This window comes from Acipenser ruthenus, chromosome 8, assembly GCF_902713425.1.
Source record: "Acipenser ruthenus chromosome 8, fAciRut3.2 maternal haplotype, whole genome shotgun sequence".
Classification (NCBI taxonomy): domain Eukaryota; kingdom Metazoa; phylum Chordata; class Actinopteri; order Acipenseriformes; family Acipenseridae; genus Acipenser; species Acipenser ruthenus.
Window position 1 is genome coordinate 50,101,431 of NC_081196.1, and position 16,083 is coordinate 50,117,513.

A 16,083-nucleotide genomic window follows, 5' to 3' on the forward strand; every position below is an offset into this window, starting at 1 on the left:
CTTTGAAAAGACAATTTTCTAATCCACTATCTAACATTTTATATTGACCCCTTTAGCTTTATTCAAGGCAAATCCTCAGTTTTAAGGGGTATTTTTAATTATCGTTCTACACTAGTATCTCAAAACAATTAATGAAGCAGTTGAAATGTTACACAAAGTAAACGCTGAATTGCAGCAGGTCAGAACATTTCCCTAGTTGTTTTAAGTATGCTGAAAATACCAGCAATGGATTTTAAAAGCATTATACGATGGAATGTATTATCTTTATTCATCAAGCATTGCAGCTAATTATTCCTGCACAGGTCTTGCTGTGCAATTTTGCAATGCAAAATGTATTAACATTGATTTGCTGGAAACTCAAGTAATTAGAGGTCCAATTTGAAGCCACTGGCTAAGAGAAATAAATATTGGATGAAAACAACAAGCATTTGTAATGCTCTTTCTGAAACAAAATATATTATGAATAATTATGAAAAGCTAATTTTAACTTGTTTTATTATGATTTACTTAATCACTCAAGACTGATTTCTTTAAATACCAACAGTAGAGCTGCAGGTCAATAGAATAATGTAAGTTATGGAACCTCTGTTTAGATTTCCAAGAGTCTTTTAAATGTGTTGCGTTCTACCACCTTTGCGAAGCAGACAAGGGGTTTATTTAGCTGTGTTTTGTTGTTTTTCTTCTTACAGACCAGTATCGTGAATCAGCTTCTGAAGCATTTTGCAAATCCTAATCTTCTTAATTGTAATGAAGAAAAGGCCTCAGGTAGGTATCGCTGAGTGCTTTCTATTTATGTGCTAATTAAACTCTAAAGTGTTTTCATTTTGCTCACAAATGGTGCTGTCATTTGTTCTGGATGGTTAATCACATAGAGGAGTAACAGAATTTTGAAATATCCCCCTCCCTCTACACACACACTAATTCAAGTTAACTATTTCTAGTATAAAGGCTGTATTCATTAGACATTATTTGTCATAAATACACTTTATCTGTTGCTATCATTACGCACACCAATGTGCCCTCATGGCTTTATTGCTTACATGGCTCCAGAGTACAAACCGCACAGAAAGGATAATAAAGACATGTACACTTCCTGCACTTTATTAAACATACCTATTGTATTTGGAATCACAGTACAAGGTCACATAACCACAGTAATGGAGGGTGGTGGCAGTCTTTTTAAATTATTTCTGGATAATTGACATGTTACAGTTCATGTGTAAAATAGATAAATCTATAGATTAACTGGTAAATGTATAGATTTACCAACTCACAGGTACGTTTCTAAAATAACCAAGGAGGTGTCATTTAATGCATGCATCAGCTATTGTTTAAGGTGATGGGCATAATCAAGACTTATTAGACCATTTAAATGGTGTGTTTGCTCCCCCATGAGCCTAATTTATTGATTTGCGAGTGAAGCGAGCATTGTGAGCAGAGCAAACTGCACAGCTGTGGTTAGTTTCTTATTTTTATTTTTCATAGGCGCAGCTGTAGTTAGGTTTTTTTTTTTAGTTAAATGCATTAACTAACTATATGTTTTTTTTTAGTTTTTTTTTTTTTTTTAGCTATATACATTAACTAACACCTGCTTAGTTATTTTATAAATTGACCTGCAAAAAATGCGTGAAATGTATAGACTGTGTCCTTGGTTATTTCATAAATTAGCTGGTAAATTTATACATTTACCAGTTAATGTATAGATTGACCAATGACCTGGTAAAAGACGGTGAGCCACTAAGGGAGTGCACTCTGCTCAGCAGATAAATGGAGGACTTCAGTCTCTAGTGCTGCTAATCCAGCACCAAGTAAAAAAAAAAGCAATTATGTTTTAACCTACATCAGAGGATTCCCTTAAGGGCAACACCAAAAATGTGCTAAAAAGCACATCCGTATTCAACACTAGTTTAAAAGAACATTTGTTATATCTTACAACCAGTCCCAGTTCCCCTTTCTGCATCACGACTACAGTACATTAACAGAGTGGCAAAGACTTCTGTGAAGACTGTCAACGTGTTTGACATCCCTTTCTCATTTCAAATCCTTGTGACAACAGCATTCCCCCCACATGTAATCACTGTCTACACTTCAATTCACACTAATCGATAACTCATTTTAACTGTAGCACTTTCCCAAGGATGTCTACAAGTGAGAAACTGGGGGTGAACGTGACTTGCATTCTCATGGATTAGTCTGTGTTGATGTTATTGTCTCATCTACTGTGTTTCATGTATTTATTTATTTATTTGTTCATCTGTTAGTTTGTTTGTTTCATTATTTGCAATGACAATGTTTGTTCTATCTTTTAAAAAATATTTTATAATCACCTCACACATTGAGTAAGATAAAATCAATAGTCTGGCTCTGATGTATAGCATTTTCAATAATCACTATTGTCTGTGTGGGAATTACAAAAAGGGGAATATGTGAATATTGTTTGCAGTGTGATTTCCAGATATTACAATAAGGTTGTAAGTTCAATCGAAATACAGTAGAAGAACTGACTATATAACTTGAGGAGTTTTCTCAGGAGCTTGAAAGACAAAACATAGAATACCTCCTATACAGCTGTCTGTTTCTCACTACCTAATATTATTTTGAAATAGGAGTGGATAACAAGGCGTGCAAGAAGCTTTCACAAGGTCACTCAATAAACGAGTGACTTCTGGAATTTAAACCGGAAACTTGCTGTTCACAGTAGATCATGCTACCTGTACAGAAATCTAAAAATACAGAACATTTAAAAAAATCTCTACATGTATTTCTAGTTCAACAAATGTATCTGCTGGGGGCTCCTGAGCGGCGCATCCGGTAAAGGTGCTCTGCGTGGAGTGCAGGATGTCCCATATAGCCTGGAGGTCGCCGGTTCGAGTCCAGGCTATTCCACTGCCGACCATGGATGAGAGCTCCCAAGGGGCGGCGCACAATTGGCCGAGCGTCACCCGGGTGGGGAGGGCTTAGGTCGGCCAGGGTGTCATCGGCTCACCGCGCACCAGTACCCCTGTGGACTGGCCAGGCGTCTTCGGGCTTGCGTCTAAGCTGTGTTGTCCTCCAACGCTGTAGCTGAGGTGGTTGCATGGTGGGCCTGCAGAGTGAAAAATAAGTGGTCGGCTGACGGCACACGCTTCGGAGGACAACGTGTGTTCATCTTCACCACTCCCGAGTCAGCACGGGGGTGGTACCGGTGAGCTGAGCCTAAAATAATTGGCTATTTCAAATTGGGAGAAAAACGGGGTAAAAATTAATTGGCGACTATTAAATAAAAAGTAAAAATTTTTTTTTTTAAAAGTATCTGCTTTTTTCTTGAATGTTTTTGTAACAAAGCGGAACACCTTTACCATTTACAGTTTAAAGTACAATTAATTCTCAGTGGCCAAGCTCTTAGGATTTCCCTTGCATCACAGAAAACCATGCTGAGATAGAAAACTATGACAATTTTGAATTTTGTGTCTATAATTAATGGAAAGTCTAAATTGTTCTAGTTGTTTAGGACATCATCTGTATCATATTGATCATATAGTACATGTTGCCTTCATTTGTAGACATTGCAGCTTCTGAGTTTATAGAAGACATGTTATTGAAAGCAGAAACTACCTGGGAAGAAAGGATAAGAGACCCGGCAACTGTGTCATTAACACAAGAAGAGCCTTATGAAGAAATTATCCATGATGTTTCCATGCCAGTAAAGAAACTGTAAGTATATGTATATCGCTGGGATGGTTTTCGTCTCTTGAACTTTGCAGAGCCAAGATACACTTTTTGGGTCTTTTGTACCAGAAGACATTGTTAGAATATGTCTATCTGATCTCCTGTTTATCTGTTTATATTGAGACAGTCCCTCAAGTTAAAATATTTTCTTCTGTGTATTTTCATGACTTCAATTGGTATTAGTCAAATTGTATTTGAATATCACCAATTCTTATTTAATTGGATTAAAGGCCACGGTTTTATAGTGTTATCCACACAACGTAAGCACATATTCGTGATGCATTATTAATATTTGCTTTCTGTGAATCCAGTAGGAAATCATATGTTTGTATGTACATAATTACTTGATTTGTAAAAGTGGTTCCTTTTTCCTATATTGCTAACAAACTGACTGTGACATTTCTTTTTTACTGCCCTTCAGGAATCCCCTCACTCTGCCGATCTCCAAGCAGGACAGTCTGCTCGAAAAAGACGCCATGTTCAGAGACACTGCTGGAGGCCTGTGCAGGCAGCATTCTCAAGACAATGGATGTGACAGCCCTTTGGAGAACAGCACAAATAAACTGGAACAGGTAATTCTATGAGAGGCATACTGATCTACAACATTGCATTTCCTTAGTCATGTATAATACTGTAAGTACTTGATCATTGTCTTTATAGGAAGCTGTACTTGCAGAAAAAAAATAAACCAACTCATGACGACTGTTTTTAAATTGATTTATTTTCAGAAAAATGTGTGTATGCATTAATGCAATACATAATAACATGATGAAAACAAATTGAAGCAAAGGATATACTCAATATTCAAGCCTACTTTAAACTAATGTAGAATTGTAACATTAGTACATCCATCCAGTGTATTACAGTAGTACCAGTAAATGTTCAGTTTTTGTGTTGTACAATTGTATTACGCTAACTATTATGACTGTTACAATGCTGCAGCTTCAGCTGGCAGAAGCAAATTCTAATTATTATTTAGAAGTAACTTTTATTCGTCTTAACTTTCCTTGCACTACTGTAGACAAAAAGCACTGCGTTCATTTCACTGAATGCTTTTCATGTAAAGCATCGCACAAATATTAAATCATTTATAAATCATGTATCTTTCTAATCTGTCAATAACAGCTATTAAGGCTGTGGATTATTTTGCAGCTGTGCGAAGTTCTGAGGAACAGTTGATTAATGCTTTGGGCTTACTGTACCTCCAGCTCTTTTTGCTCAGAATATGATATCACTTTGATATGTCAGTTCCACAATTCCAAAGGCATGAATGTTCAGATTGTCTGACTGGTTCTTTTTGAAAATGATCAAGAAAACGACTCTGAAATGGCAATTATCTGGCACAGCAGCAAACGTGTCTGAAATGACAGCCCATCAATGCATTTTATTATTATTATTTATTATTATTTATTTCTTAGCAGACGCCCTTATCCAGGGCGACTTACAATTGTTACAAGATATCACATTATTTTTACATACAATTACCCATTTATACAGTTGGGTTTTTACTGGAGCAATCTAGGTAAAGTACCTTGCTCAAGGGTACAGCAGCAGTGTCCCCCACAAGGGATTGAACCCACGACCCTCCGGTCAGAAGTCCAGAGCCCTAACCACTACTACTTTTATAAGTAACTTGAACTGCAACTGTTTAAGAGCTGAAAACAATTAAAAAGGTCTAGTTAAGCAAATTATTAGTTCAGTTAAGGGTTTAGTTAAGTGATTGAGAGCTCAGTTGGAATGAAAACCAGAAGACACAGGGGGTCCCCAGGACCGGGTTTGAGAACCCCTGGTCTATACATTAAATAAGAGTGTGACAGGATAGCATCAGGTAAGACTCAGTCAGGAAAATCTGCAGTTAAATTGCGGTTTGCACATGTTTATTTACAAAAATGAAAAAAAAGGATACAAGTGCCAAAATAAACAGTTTAAACAATACAGGCTTGCCAGCTAGGCAGTGACCTTCGCTACAATTCTCAAAACACAGTGCCTAAACTCCCCTCACCAAACAAAGGATTTCTCCCCTTTTTATATATGTGGCCATTCCCCAATTAGCACCCAGTTACCTAATTGGGGAATGGCCACATGTGTGATTGTTGGCAAAGACGGATTTAACCCCATCCCTGCCAACCATACATTCCCCTACACACAATTTACATCTGCAGGGCTTTCGCCCTGCCACAAACAGCAACACATTTCAATGGCTATTAGAAAAAAATTAATCCGAGGAACATTATATCTTCAGATTAGTATAGCGGTTGTAAAAGTATTAGGCACTGCTCTTTGAACTGCATTAGGTAAACTAACTTAAGCCAGAGGGTCAAAGGCGTTTCCTACATACAATATCTTCTTCCCCAGTTGAGTTGTAGCACAACCAAACTAACATAAAAAATGAATTGATGTGAACTCTGCGAGGTGACAGTTGAGTTATATGGATCGTGGTCTGCAGATGGAGCCTGGATCTTTAAGCTCAGCCAACATTCCACTGGTCTCCAAACCCTTAGAACTATGCATTTTTTTATACTGACATCCTCTCACATGTTTGGTTTTGCACTGCATTGGTTTCTGAACCTGGAGGCGGGGTTCAGTCTCCAGTCTCCCAGCAGTGTCAGTAAACAGATGTTGGGAAAACATTGCCAAACTCATGCAAGACCCTTTTACTCTATCTAGAAATACAAACGACTCACTCTGTTTGTTCATTTTTTTCTTCAAAGATAAAAAGATGTACTGTTATAACAAGTATGTCAATGACATACCTGCCCTGCCACGGCTGTACATTCAAAATGGTAAAGAAAATTCCTGCTATAAAATAGATTCATACCCTTTAATGTGGGGGCGAGGAGACTTTCAAGAAACAGATGCAACATGTTCATTTCATAAGGTGCTGGCAGTAAAAGCCCTGAAGACAGGCTAGTAAATACATGGTTGCAAAGTGTTGTCTTCGACAGCCTTTCAAGTGTAAAGAACTGTAAAATGTAAATTAATTAGGTGTGCCCTGGCACAATTGTCACAGAGTATTTGAAAAGGGCCAAAACAGCACTTATATGGATCAAAAAGTGTTGCATAGCCTTGATATTTACTGATTTATTTGTTTGTGGTATTCAATAAACAAAAATACTTCTGTCTGTAAAGCTGGTGGACTGAGCTGTTTAAAGTGACGTGACAACAGAGAGCCTTCAAGAGCTGTCCTAGGGGCCTGTTTCATAAAGCTATCAGAAGTATACAGAAAAGAGCAGTCATGGTGGATTGCTTCCTCGTGGAATATGGGGTTTTTGATACAGAGAAAGGACATTTTAAAATCCTTAAAAAAAAAAAAGAGATCACAGGAAAAAAATATATAGAGACCTGAAGACCAGGGTCACTACCTTTCATATACTTCACTAAAGATGCTGACCCTTGCTATTCCTTACTACAATACCATAGTTACATAAGAATGCTAATTATAATTTTTTGGAGATCTTGGGCTCTATGTATCATTGATTTTTCTTTCGTATCTTGACTTTTCATAGGTTTTTGTGACTTCGTAGACCTCCCCGCAATTAAAGTCATTTTCACTCCCGTAACTTAGTTTTATTCCTGCTGCGGTAGTTTAGTTATGACTTAGTTATATCTTTCATATGCAAATATACGAATCTCATTATAATATAGAAGTTTCGCTCTTACCCTGGATGTAATATCATTTTTTCCTGATTTACGGCTTTGGTTTGTGCCTGTTATTTTATGCATGCCTCTCACTGGCGTATATTCAACTAGCTGTTCGTATGTGAAGCCTCCTGTTTAAATGTTTACAGGCTTTTAGTTACTTTAAAATAAAGCACCTTAAAATATAAAATAATCCACAAAAAATGTATGTATTAATAGTCTATATTAAATAACAATGGCAATAAATGAATTTGTTTTGGTTTATTTTCTATTTAAGTGTTTTATTTTAAACTTCACATTAATAATGGTAGGCAAACTCAGAAACAAATCATTGCAGAGTTTTTTGATTAAACACAAACTGAATCTTTTTCTTCTCAGTAATTAATTATGTAGTGCATAGACAACTGAAATATGATGAAAAGTATTTACTTGTGTAGCCTACTGTATGTACTGTATTTTTTTCCTTTACACAACTAAAATATACTCAAACAAAAGTGTTCTGTGATATTCTTAAATTAAAGCACTGAAAGCACAGGGAAGTATGGTTAGGGTACAGACGAGTACAAACATGGTAAACTGGAGAATTACCGGGCACATTTACCATGGTAAACTTCCATATATAGAAACAAGCTTAGTTTTTGTTTCCGTTTTTGGGGACCCTTTCTTTGAGATCTCGCTGTGCTCAGGGTTTGTGCTACGTTTAACACATCACATTCAGTTTGTTTATTTTTTTATTTTCTGCTGCTTTCTTTTTTGTAATCCTCCTAAGGTCATGCCATTTTTTAAAATGTCAAGTGTCTGTCGCTTACAGTGTCCCAGTGAATTAATTTTGTTAGTTATTTCTTTCCATGTTTCTTTTCTTACTTGGCCCTGCAAAGTTTTAAATAATATTTCCTGATTTTTTTTTTTTTTTTAAATTCCATTTCATTAACTAACAGGTCAATTTCGTCTTTGTGGAAATGTGTTTTCCTTTTCTTTTTGGCCAGTGCCATAGTTACAGAATTCACAGATCGATCCTATTCTACTTGCCTACTACTTCTTTTTGTTCACTATACCACTCATTTATCTTTGCCAGAAAGAAGTTCTAAATCTATTTATAATGAGATGCAAATTCCAGTCTCTCCTGTATAATGAGCAGTAATTTATGCTGTTCGTAAATTTATGCTGATATTACGGTAGTTGTTCACAAAAAATAGCTGTTTAGTACATCGCATGTAAAAATTACGAAGGATGGAGGCAATGAATTCACAGTATTTACTAGTAATATTAGTACATAGAGCCCCATGTCTCCAAAGCTGCTTTCACATTCAAATTGTCCGTAATTGGAGATGTTTATTACTAAAAAGTACAATGAACTCAGATCCACTGTCATGCAGAAACATTGGAACATGCGTGACTGGATATAGCACCCAGCAATTAGAACCAGCCTACAATCGGTTTGCATCGTACCAATGCTTTGTTGTGTTTGTTATGCAGCTGATATTGGGAAGTGTGTTTTCTATTTTAATGTAAATGCCACCTTAAAGATTCAGTGACACACAAACTCAGAGTCTCCTATTCCATTGATCACTGTATTTTAATACTTTAAATGAATGCATAAATGATTTTTAACATATATATATATTTAATGTTGCAGGTGACGCTTATGCCTCCTGCCCCCAACGATGATTTGGCATCACTGAATGAACTGACTGACAGCAGTTTACTCTATGAAATGCAGAAACGGTTTGGAAACAATCAGATTTATGTAAGTATATGTGCTTGTGAATGAGAATTAATAAATATTAAATAATCTCGTAAATAATTCAAATGTATTCACTAACTGATAATGCAACAAAATTTCAGTGATACGAAATGTATATACAACCAATAACTGCTTCATAGCCCGACCTTTTTGTTTGCTGATGTGGCACAGGCTAAGTGATGCAGGAAAGTACAGCCAGTACAAGGTGGTGCACAAAAAGGCAAGTCTGTAATTGCACATCCAAACGAGCCAGGTTCTTTTGTAGAGTCCTTGAGATCTGTGCTGGCACTGGGTTTCCTCACCCTTTCAGTCCCAACATTTACGCTATGAACACCAGTGCCTTGTAAAATAAGGCCAATTTGGTTTGCACTGGGTTTGCTGTAAAATAGTTCCATTCCATTGTATATAACACCACATGCCTTGTATAAAACACACCTCTTGTATACTAATCTATTAAAAACACTGCATAATACTGTTACCTGAGTATGGTGCACAACCTGTATAGAAAATGCAACAATTCTCCTATAATTTGTAAAAGGGTGTGTCTTAGTCAGAAAATGACTGTATATTAATATCTCTTAATAATTTTCACAGGCTTTGGGAAAAACTAACCACAGTATTTTTAAGGCAAGACAAGTGGTGTTTTATTTCTTTGTGTGAACCTGTTTAATACAGAATGTGACTCACTGCAATGAACACCCAGCAAGAAAATAATATATAATGTAACAGAGAAAACAACAGGGATTGTGAAAGCTGATGCGCCAAGTGGACAACAAAGTCCAATTTGTTGGTCACTAATGAATTTCAATAGATAAATTAGTCAACAGGTTCAGCTGCTGAGCAAACACAAACACAAGACTTAAAATGCCAAAAAATTGGATTTGATCATACAGTGTTTTGCTATACATGGTGTTTTAAAAATGAATTGCAGACCAATTCTGATCTTGGCTCAGAGCTTTTGTCTTAGAAAAGCCTGTCATTCAGACTTTTTACAAAACTCCAGTACCTTACAGACTTAACCAGCATAAGAAAGATTTCTTATGGTGATTTGCTTAAACTTTAATATAAAGGGATATAGTATGGGAAAATGCACACAAATGGTTTTATGAAGAACAGTATACCCCAAATGTATGTTTTCTCTGATTGCGATTAATTATGTTTGCCTTTTACCCTTATATCAGTGGATTGCAATGAACTGCCAGAAGAACTTGTAACCTGCACGTGACACCATTTGGGATTTTGAGCGCAATTTGGTTTCTATTGGAAAGATCTAGGCACACCTTTCCAATGTTATTAATCAATATTTGTACGAGCCGATCTCCAGGGTGCCTCCAGTTTTAGTTTCTCAGTGTGAGGTTTCCATTACAGTTTGGAACTTTAGACTTCTTTCCCCAAGCCAGCTGGCTGACTGCACACTCACCAAGTTGCTCTCAGGACTCTTGCAGGCTCCAGCTTGAATCTATAGCTTTAGTCTGTTACTGAAACCTGTTGCAAGGTTTTGCCACAAGTAACATAGAGAGCATCTGTATACTGTAGTGAGTCCCATGGTGATATTGATAGTGCTGAAAATGTCAACATTTAACTGTATTATGGAAAGATAGTTGACAAATAATGTTTTGAATTGTGTATCTATTGTCGCTAACAGTAAAACAACTTAATTGTGCTTTTTACAGAATGTCTTCAAATTTTGGGGAGCTCACTGTTACATGATACAATAATGTTCAATAAGGATCATACTGAATTTTATGCAACTCGCTACAATACTTGAGTGTATTCTGAGGTGCATTTGAGGGGGAGCATACAGTTAGCATTTCTTCTTTGCTTTCCCTTTACTAGAATCTACTGAATCAATCACTGTTGCTATAGAAACCTCATATGGATCAGCTTCAGGTTAATTTCTTGTCAGAGTAAGGCTTCGACGGTGAAAAAGTACAACATATTACCAGGGCTGCCATGGGAATTTTAAAATTCATAGTAAAGAAAATGAACCTTCAGGGGCAATGAGTGCAGTAAACATGGCAGCAATGCTAACATCATCATTGCTCTCTGGAGGATCATTTTTCCCACAATTTACTTGCTAAATTGACACTTTAAATAAATATATAAAAATAAATAAAACTGAAACGTGACCTATTTCCTGTTTAGCTACTCTAAAGTATATTTTGTATAAGTGACGCAATCATTATAGGTCAATGCATGCACCACATACATTTTTCAAGAATAATGGTTCTCCTCAAAGTAGTATTACTGTAATAATAATAATAATCATAATAATCATAATAATAATAATAATAATCGTCATCATCATCATCATAATCATAATAATAATAATGCATTTTAGCTAAGAAGGAAGGACACAAAACAGATATGAAGCTCAAAATAATAGGTTCTTTGTTCAGCAGCAGCAGGTAATCATAGCGAGGTGCAACACGATTCACCACTCACTGGAATCCCCTACACTGGCTAGCTCGCAGGCTCCCTCTTTTATAACCCACAATCCCTAATATTGCAACAATGTGAAAGACCTTTAGCCAGCCAATGGCCGTGATTAGTTGCACTGTCCCTGACTCCTGCCAGGTGCACTAATTAACCTCCGGGATCCCTTTCCTGTGATTGATCTGGGTCAGCACTGGTGCAGGGTTGCACCAATAGTCTAGTACAGATGAACAGTGCCTGCAGCAAGGTACTCCTGCACGTGTGAAGCATGGTTGCAGACCATGCAACTTAGCTCTGCAAAGCAGCATTGTTCAGTTCAAGCACAGAAACACACACAAAGTCCTAGCACAAGCCCTTTATTATAATAATAATAATAATAATAATAATAATAATAATAATAATAATAATAATAATAATAATAATAGCAGCTCTACAAGCACCTATTTTAATTCACAAAACAGCATCTAAATACTGCCCTATTTCTAAACCAACTTCTGCTTTGGAGATGCCTCTGATTTGATTTTAAGCTGAAATGTAAATTTTCACATTGTCCATTTTGAATAATTCAGTAAAACACATCTCACTGTGCATACTAGATAAGAAAAGCAGCAAATAGTTGACAGCTATTAGTTGACAGTAATGGTCTATAATATTGATATTAGATGACAATAATAGGCTGGTTTAAAATAGATTTGGATTTTGGAGAGCTGTATTTTGAGAATGCTGTTACGCATGTAATTAGGAATTTGATTTTTTCAATGTATTTGGAAAACTATCCCATTGAGCTAAGAGCAGTCAGGCTCTGTTTAGCTCTTGCTATTATATGGCTATTATACCACTGATAAATAGGTACAGCTAAATAACACTGAGGGGCAAGTGGGCCATGACAGTGTGCAAAGATCTTCTTTTTCATTATTATATTGATTGCATTTTTACTATACTGTGAAAATTAGTTCATCATTTGTATCTTACCTTAATTTTCAGACTTACATTGGAAATATTCTTTTGCTGGTAAATCCATATAAAAACCTCCATATTTATTCAACAATGGTGAGTACCTTCTTTTTTAGTTTTTGTTTTGTACATGATTATTAGTATTAAGATTAGTACTAGAATTAGGATTCATGCTCATATTAGTATTATTTGCATTAGTTGTATTATGTGTTAGGTATTAGATTATATGTATTAGTTATATTAGTTTTAATAGAACTATTGTTGTTGTCTGGTCTGCCTACATCAATCCCCGCTAACTATGCTGGGTATAGCTCCCATTGTCACCATAATGCCACTCCACCAGCACTTGTCTTACCTATGGCTCCTAACTACAGTGTTAAAAAGGGGGAGCACTGTATATACAAGTAATTGCCACTGCGGAGGATATAAATGCAAATAAACTGAGCAAATGTTTTTCTCTATGAAGACAATTTTATATCTTGATATGTCACCAATTAAAGCAGGTTTAGGGATATACAGTACCTGTGGGATTATGACCACACTACTTGGAACCTGATTGACTGAGACGATCGCTGAGGTTTATAAATCAAATTCATGCAACACTTTTTTCAAATGGCAGTGAATTATGAAAAGGCATTCAATACCAACTTCTGAACCAGGAATCATTGCCCAAAACCTTTTCTTCTCGGCGTTCATACTGCAGTGAATTTTAATGTCACCTCGCTGAATGCCTGTGAGGAGGAGGAGGAGGAGGAGAGATAATAAGAAAAGGAGACATTTGTTGTGTCATTTGTAATTTTCTTCCACAGGCTACCTAATGTAGCCTTATGCTTGTAGTCAAGTGTGAGGAATAAATACGCCACTTGTCAGTCTCTGTGTGAAAGCTTATTTGCTTGGCTAGAACCTGCATGCTGTGATGTGCTTAGCTCAGTTAGATGACTAGCAAGGGCTGCTGTGTAACCTTTAGAACTGTATGTCATTAAACAGAGCATGTGCTCTTCACCTTCTGCTTTCATGATGGGTGTCTTGCTGTTAGTACCGTAGCTTTAGGCATTGGAAGAAGAACTGGAAAAAGGTGGCTCAGCATGGTTACAATACATCTTCAAATAAGTTATTTTGAGAAAATGTTGTTAAATAAAGAGCTGCTTTTTGGAGCTCCCGAGTGGCGCATCCAGTAAAGGTGCTCCGCGTAGAGTGCAGGATGTGCCCTATAGTCTGGACGTCGCGAGTTCGAGTCCAGGTTATTCCTTTGCTGACCAAGGACGGGAGCTTCCAGGGGGCGGCGCTCAGTTGGTCGAGCGCCGCCCGGGGGGAGGGAGGGCTAGGTCGGCCAGGGTGTCCTCGATTCACCGCACACCAGCGACCCCGTAGTCTGGCCGGGCGCCTGCGGGCTTGCCTGTAAGCTGCCCGAGAGCTGCGTTGTCCTCCGACTCTGTAGCTCTTGGGTGGCTGCATGGCGAGTCCGCAGTGTAAAAAAAAGCGATCGGCTGACGGCACACGCTTTGGAGGGCAGTGTGTGTTCGTCTTCGCCCTCCCGAGTCAGTGCAGGGGTGGTAGCGATGAGCTGAGCTTAAAAAAAAAAATTGGCCATTCTAAATTGGAAGAAAATAATAAAAATAATTGGCAATGACGAAATTAAAAAAAAAAAAAAAGAATGAAAGTTGGCAGTTAACATTGCAGGTGCCTCGCCTTGTGATAAGATGTGATTTCATTCTTTTTCATTTCATTAAGAAACAAAAAAGTGTGACTATGGTCGTCTCAACTGCCTCTCGTTTAATTGCTGCTTATTTGGGATAGTTTTCCTTCTCCCAAGGCGTCCCAATAAAGCGGCACTTACTGTATCGTATAAAATTTGTTCTGATATCATTTATGAAATACATAATGCTAATAGTCATTATAAATCAAGTTTGAAAAGTCACTGTTATAGATGTCGTCCTTTGTGTAGAACATACAGCAGAATTCAAAGTAAAAAGTAATAAAAAAGTATGTGTAATTCTGGTTCCTGAATACATTATCTGTTTTTATGATTTGATAATAAGTTAATACATTGTGCATAGGGTGTGTATACGTCATTATGCATCTTAAGCAGCCAGAACCATCTTTGCTTCACAGGCCTCTCGCCCAAATGGCAAGAGATGGAATATGTTATATGTTATACAATAAGAAACACCGTGCACACCACATCTTAACTTATAAAGGAGTCTGGATCAGTACCAGTCGGTAACCATCCCCTTCACTGTCACATCTCTCTGCCTGATTACTGCCCCAGCTACCGCCTGTCATTTCTACTGAGGCACCCAGCTCTTGGATTCCTGTAACTTTTAAAAATATTAACTGACTTAATAATATTGTACCTGTTCCTTTTGCACCTTTGGGGAATAGCCTTTTTCACTCCTTTTTTTAACAGGTCAAACCTATTATTTTGGTAATAATCATGACAGCATGACATGATGATTAAAACACACTATTGAAAATTTCCATACAATGGTGGTCTGTCTGAATGGGATGGGAGGGAGGGAGGGGTGAGGGGTGGAGGGGTGGGGGGTCTAAATTGCATTGATGTTTTGTGGGTTTCCGTGTTATATTATATACTGTATAAAGCTGTAAAGGTCAATGGTACAACAAGCTTCCCACTTCCCTGTCAGTTCTCTGAGCTTTATTCCATTTACAGCATTAATGCACCCAGGAAGGGTAATCTGTATCCATCAATCTCATGGCACGTAAAGGGGTAATTTAAATTGCTAACAGCTAAAAAACAGCCACATTCATCAACTGCTGCTGTTCTTTTTTCCTCTTTGCCACGATTACTCTCAATGTCCTTCCAGTGTCCTCACAATCATGCCTGCTGCACAGCGGGTGAATATAATGGGTCTGTGGCCTTGTAATAGGATCTCAGCGGAGGCCAGTGTATAACATCTTCTTTTTGAAATGAGTCTCAATAGATTCTAAATGTTATTTTTCACATCAAACCATACTTTTTTGTGAATTATTCTTGTTAATGTTCTAGAAGAAAAGCCCTGAGGAGCTAAATAAAATGTTTAATTCCATATATATTTAATTAGGATAGTTCACGTCTATATGTTGTATCTCAGGACACGCCTAAGAAGTGTTTATTATATTTTATTATAGTAATACAGTGATCATACAAAACCGAAAGGGTTAGCTCATGTAAGGATGTCATTAATATTTAACAGTGAGAGTAATGAACCAATCCCACACACCCATTAATCTCATTGTTGGACCTTGAGCAAGTCACTCTGAGCTGTACGATTTGGGATACAAGTAAGACCATGAGAGAAAATTAGATGTTGCCATCTAGGTTATATTGGTATACTAAATATGTACAGTAAATATTCTAGTGGTAACCATTGAACCTTAAACATTAAACGGTGGTCATCCATGTTAATGATATCTCAATGGTGTGAAGATAGCAACGTTACTTCATTTATGGATTTCTAAAGACAATACTACCATTAAAGGAGTGATAACTAAGGATTTGAAATCCATTACCTTAATTCTTATAGGAAGTATAGCAGCCACATGATTGCTAGTGTCATATTTCTTGTGCTGAATATCTTTTGTAAAATGAAAAGCAGCTGATG

The 16,083-nt window shown here is 37.0% G+C and overlaps 1 protein-coding gene across 7 annotated transcripts in view; it reads left to right on the forward strand.

Annotated features, from left to right (window-relative positions):
- Window positions 1-16,083, forward strand: part of LOC117407102 (unconventional myosin-XVI-like) — a 158,660-nt gene that overhangs the window by 56,692 nt on the left and 85,885 nt on the right. For all 7 annotated transcript variants that reach the window (XM_059029137.1, XM_059029138.1, XM_034011734.3 and 4 more), the window contains 5 exons: window positions 690-765; window positions 3,543-3,693; window positions 4,130-4,280; window positions 8,984-9,094; window positions 12,512-12,577. In XM_059029137.1, coding sequence (XP_058885120.1) covers window positions 690-765; window positions 3,543-3,693; window positions 4,130-4,280; window positions 8,984-9,094; window positions 12,512-12,577 — 555 coding nt within the window. The remainder of the gene's footprint in view (window positions 1-689; window positions 766-3,542; window positions 3,694-4,129; window positions 4,281-8,983; window positions 9,095-12,511; window positions 12,578-16,083) is intronic.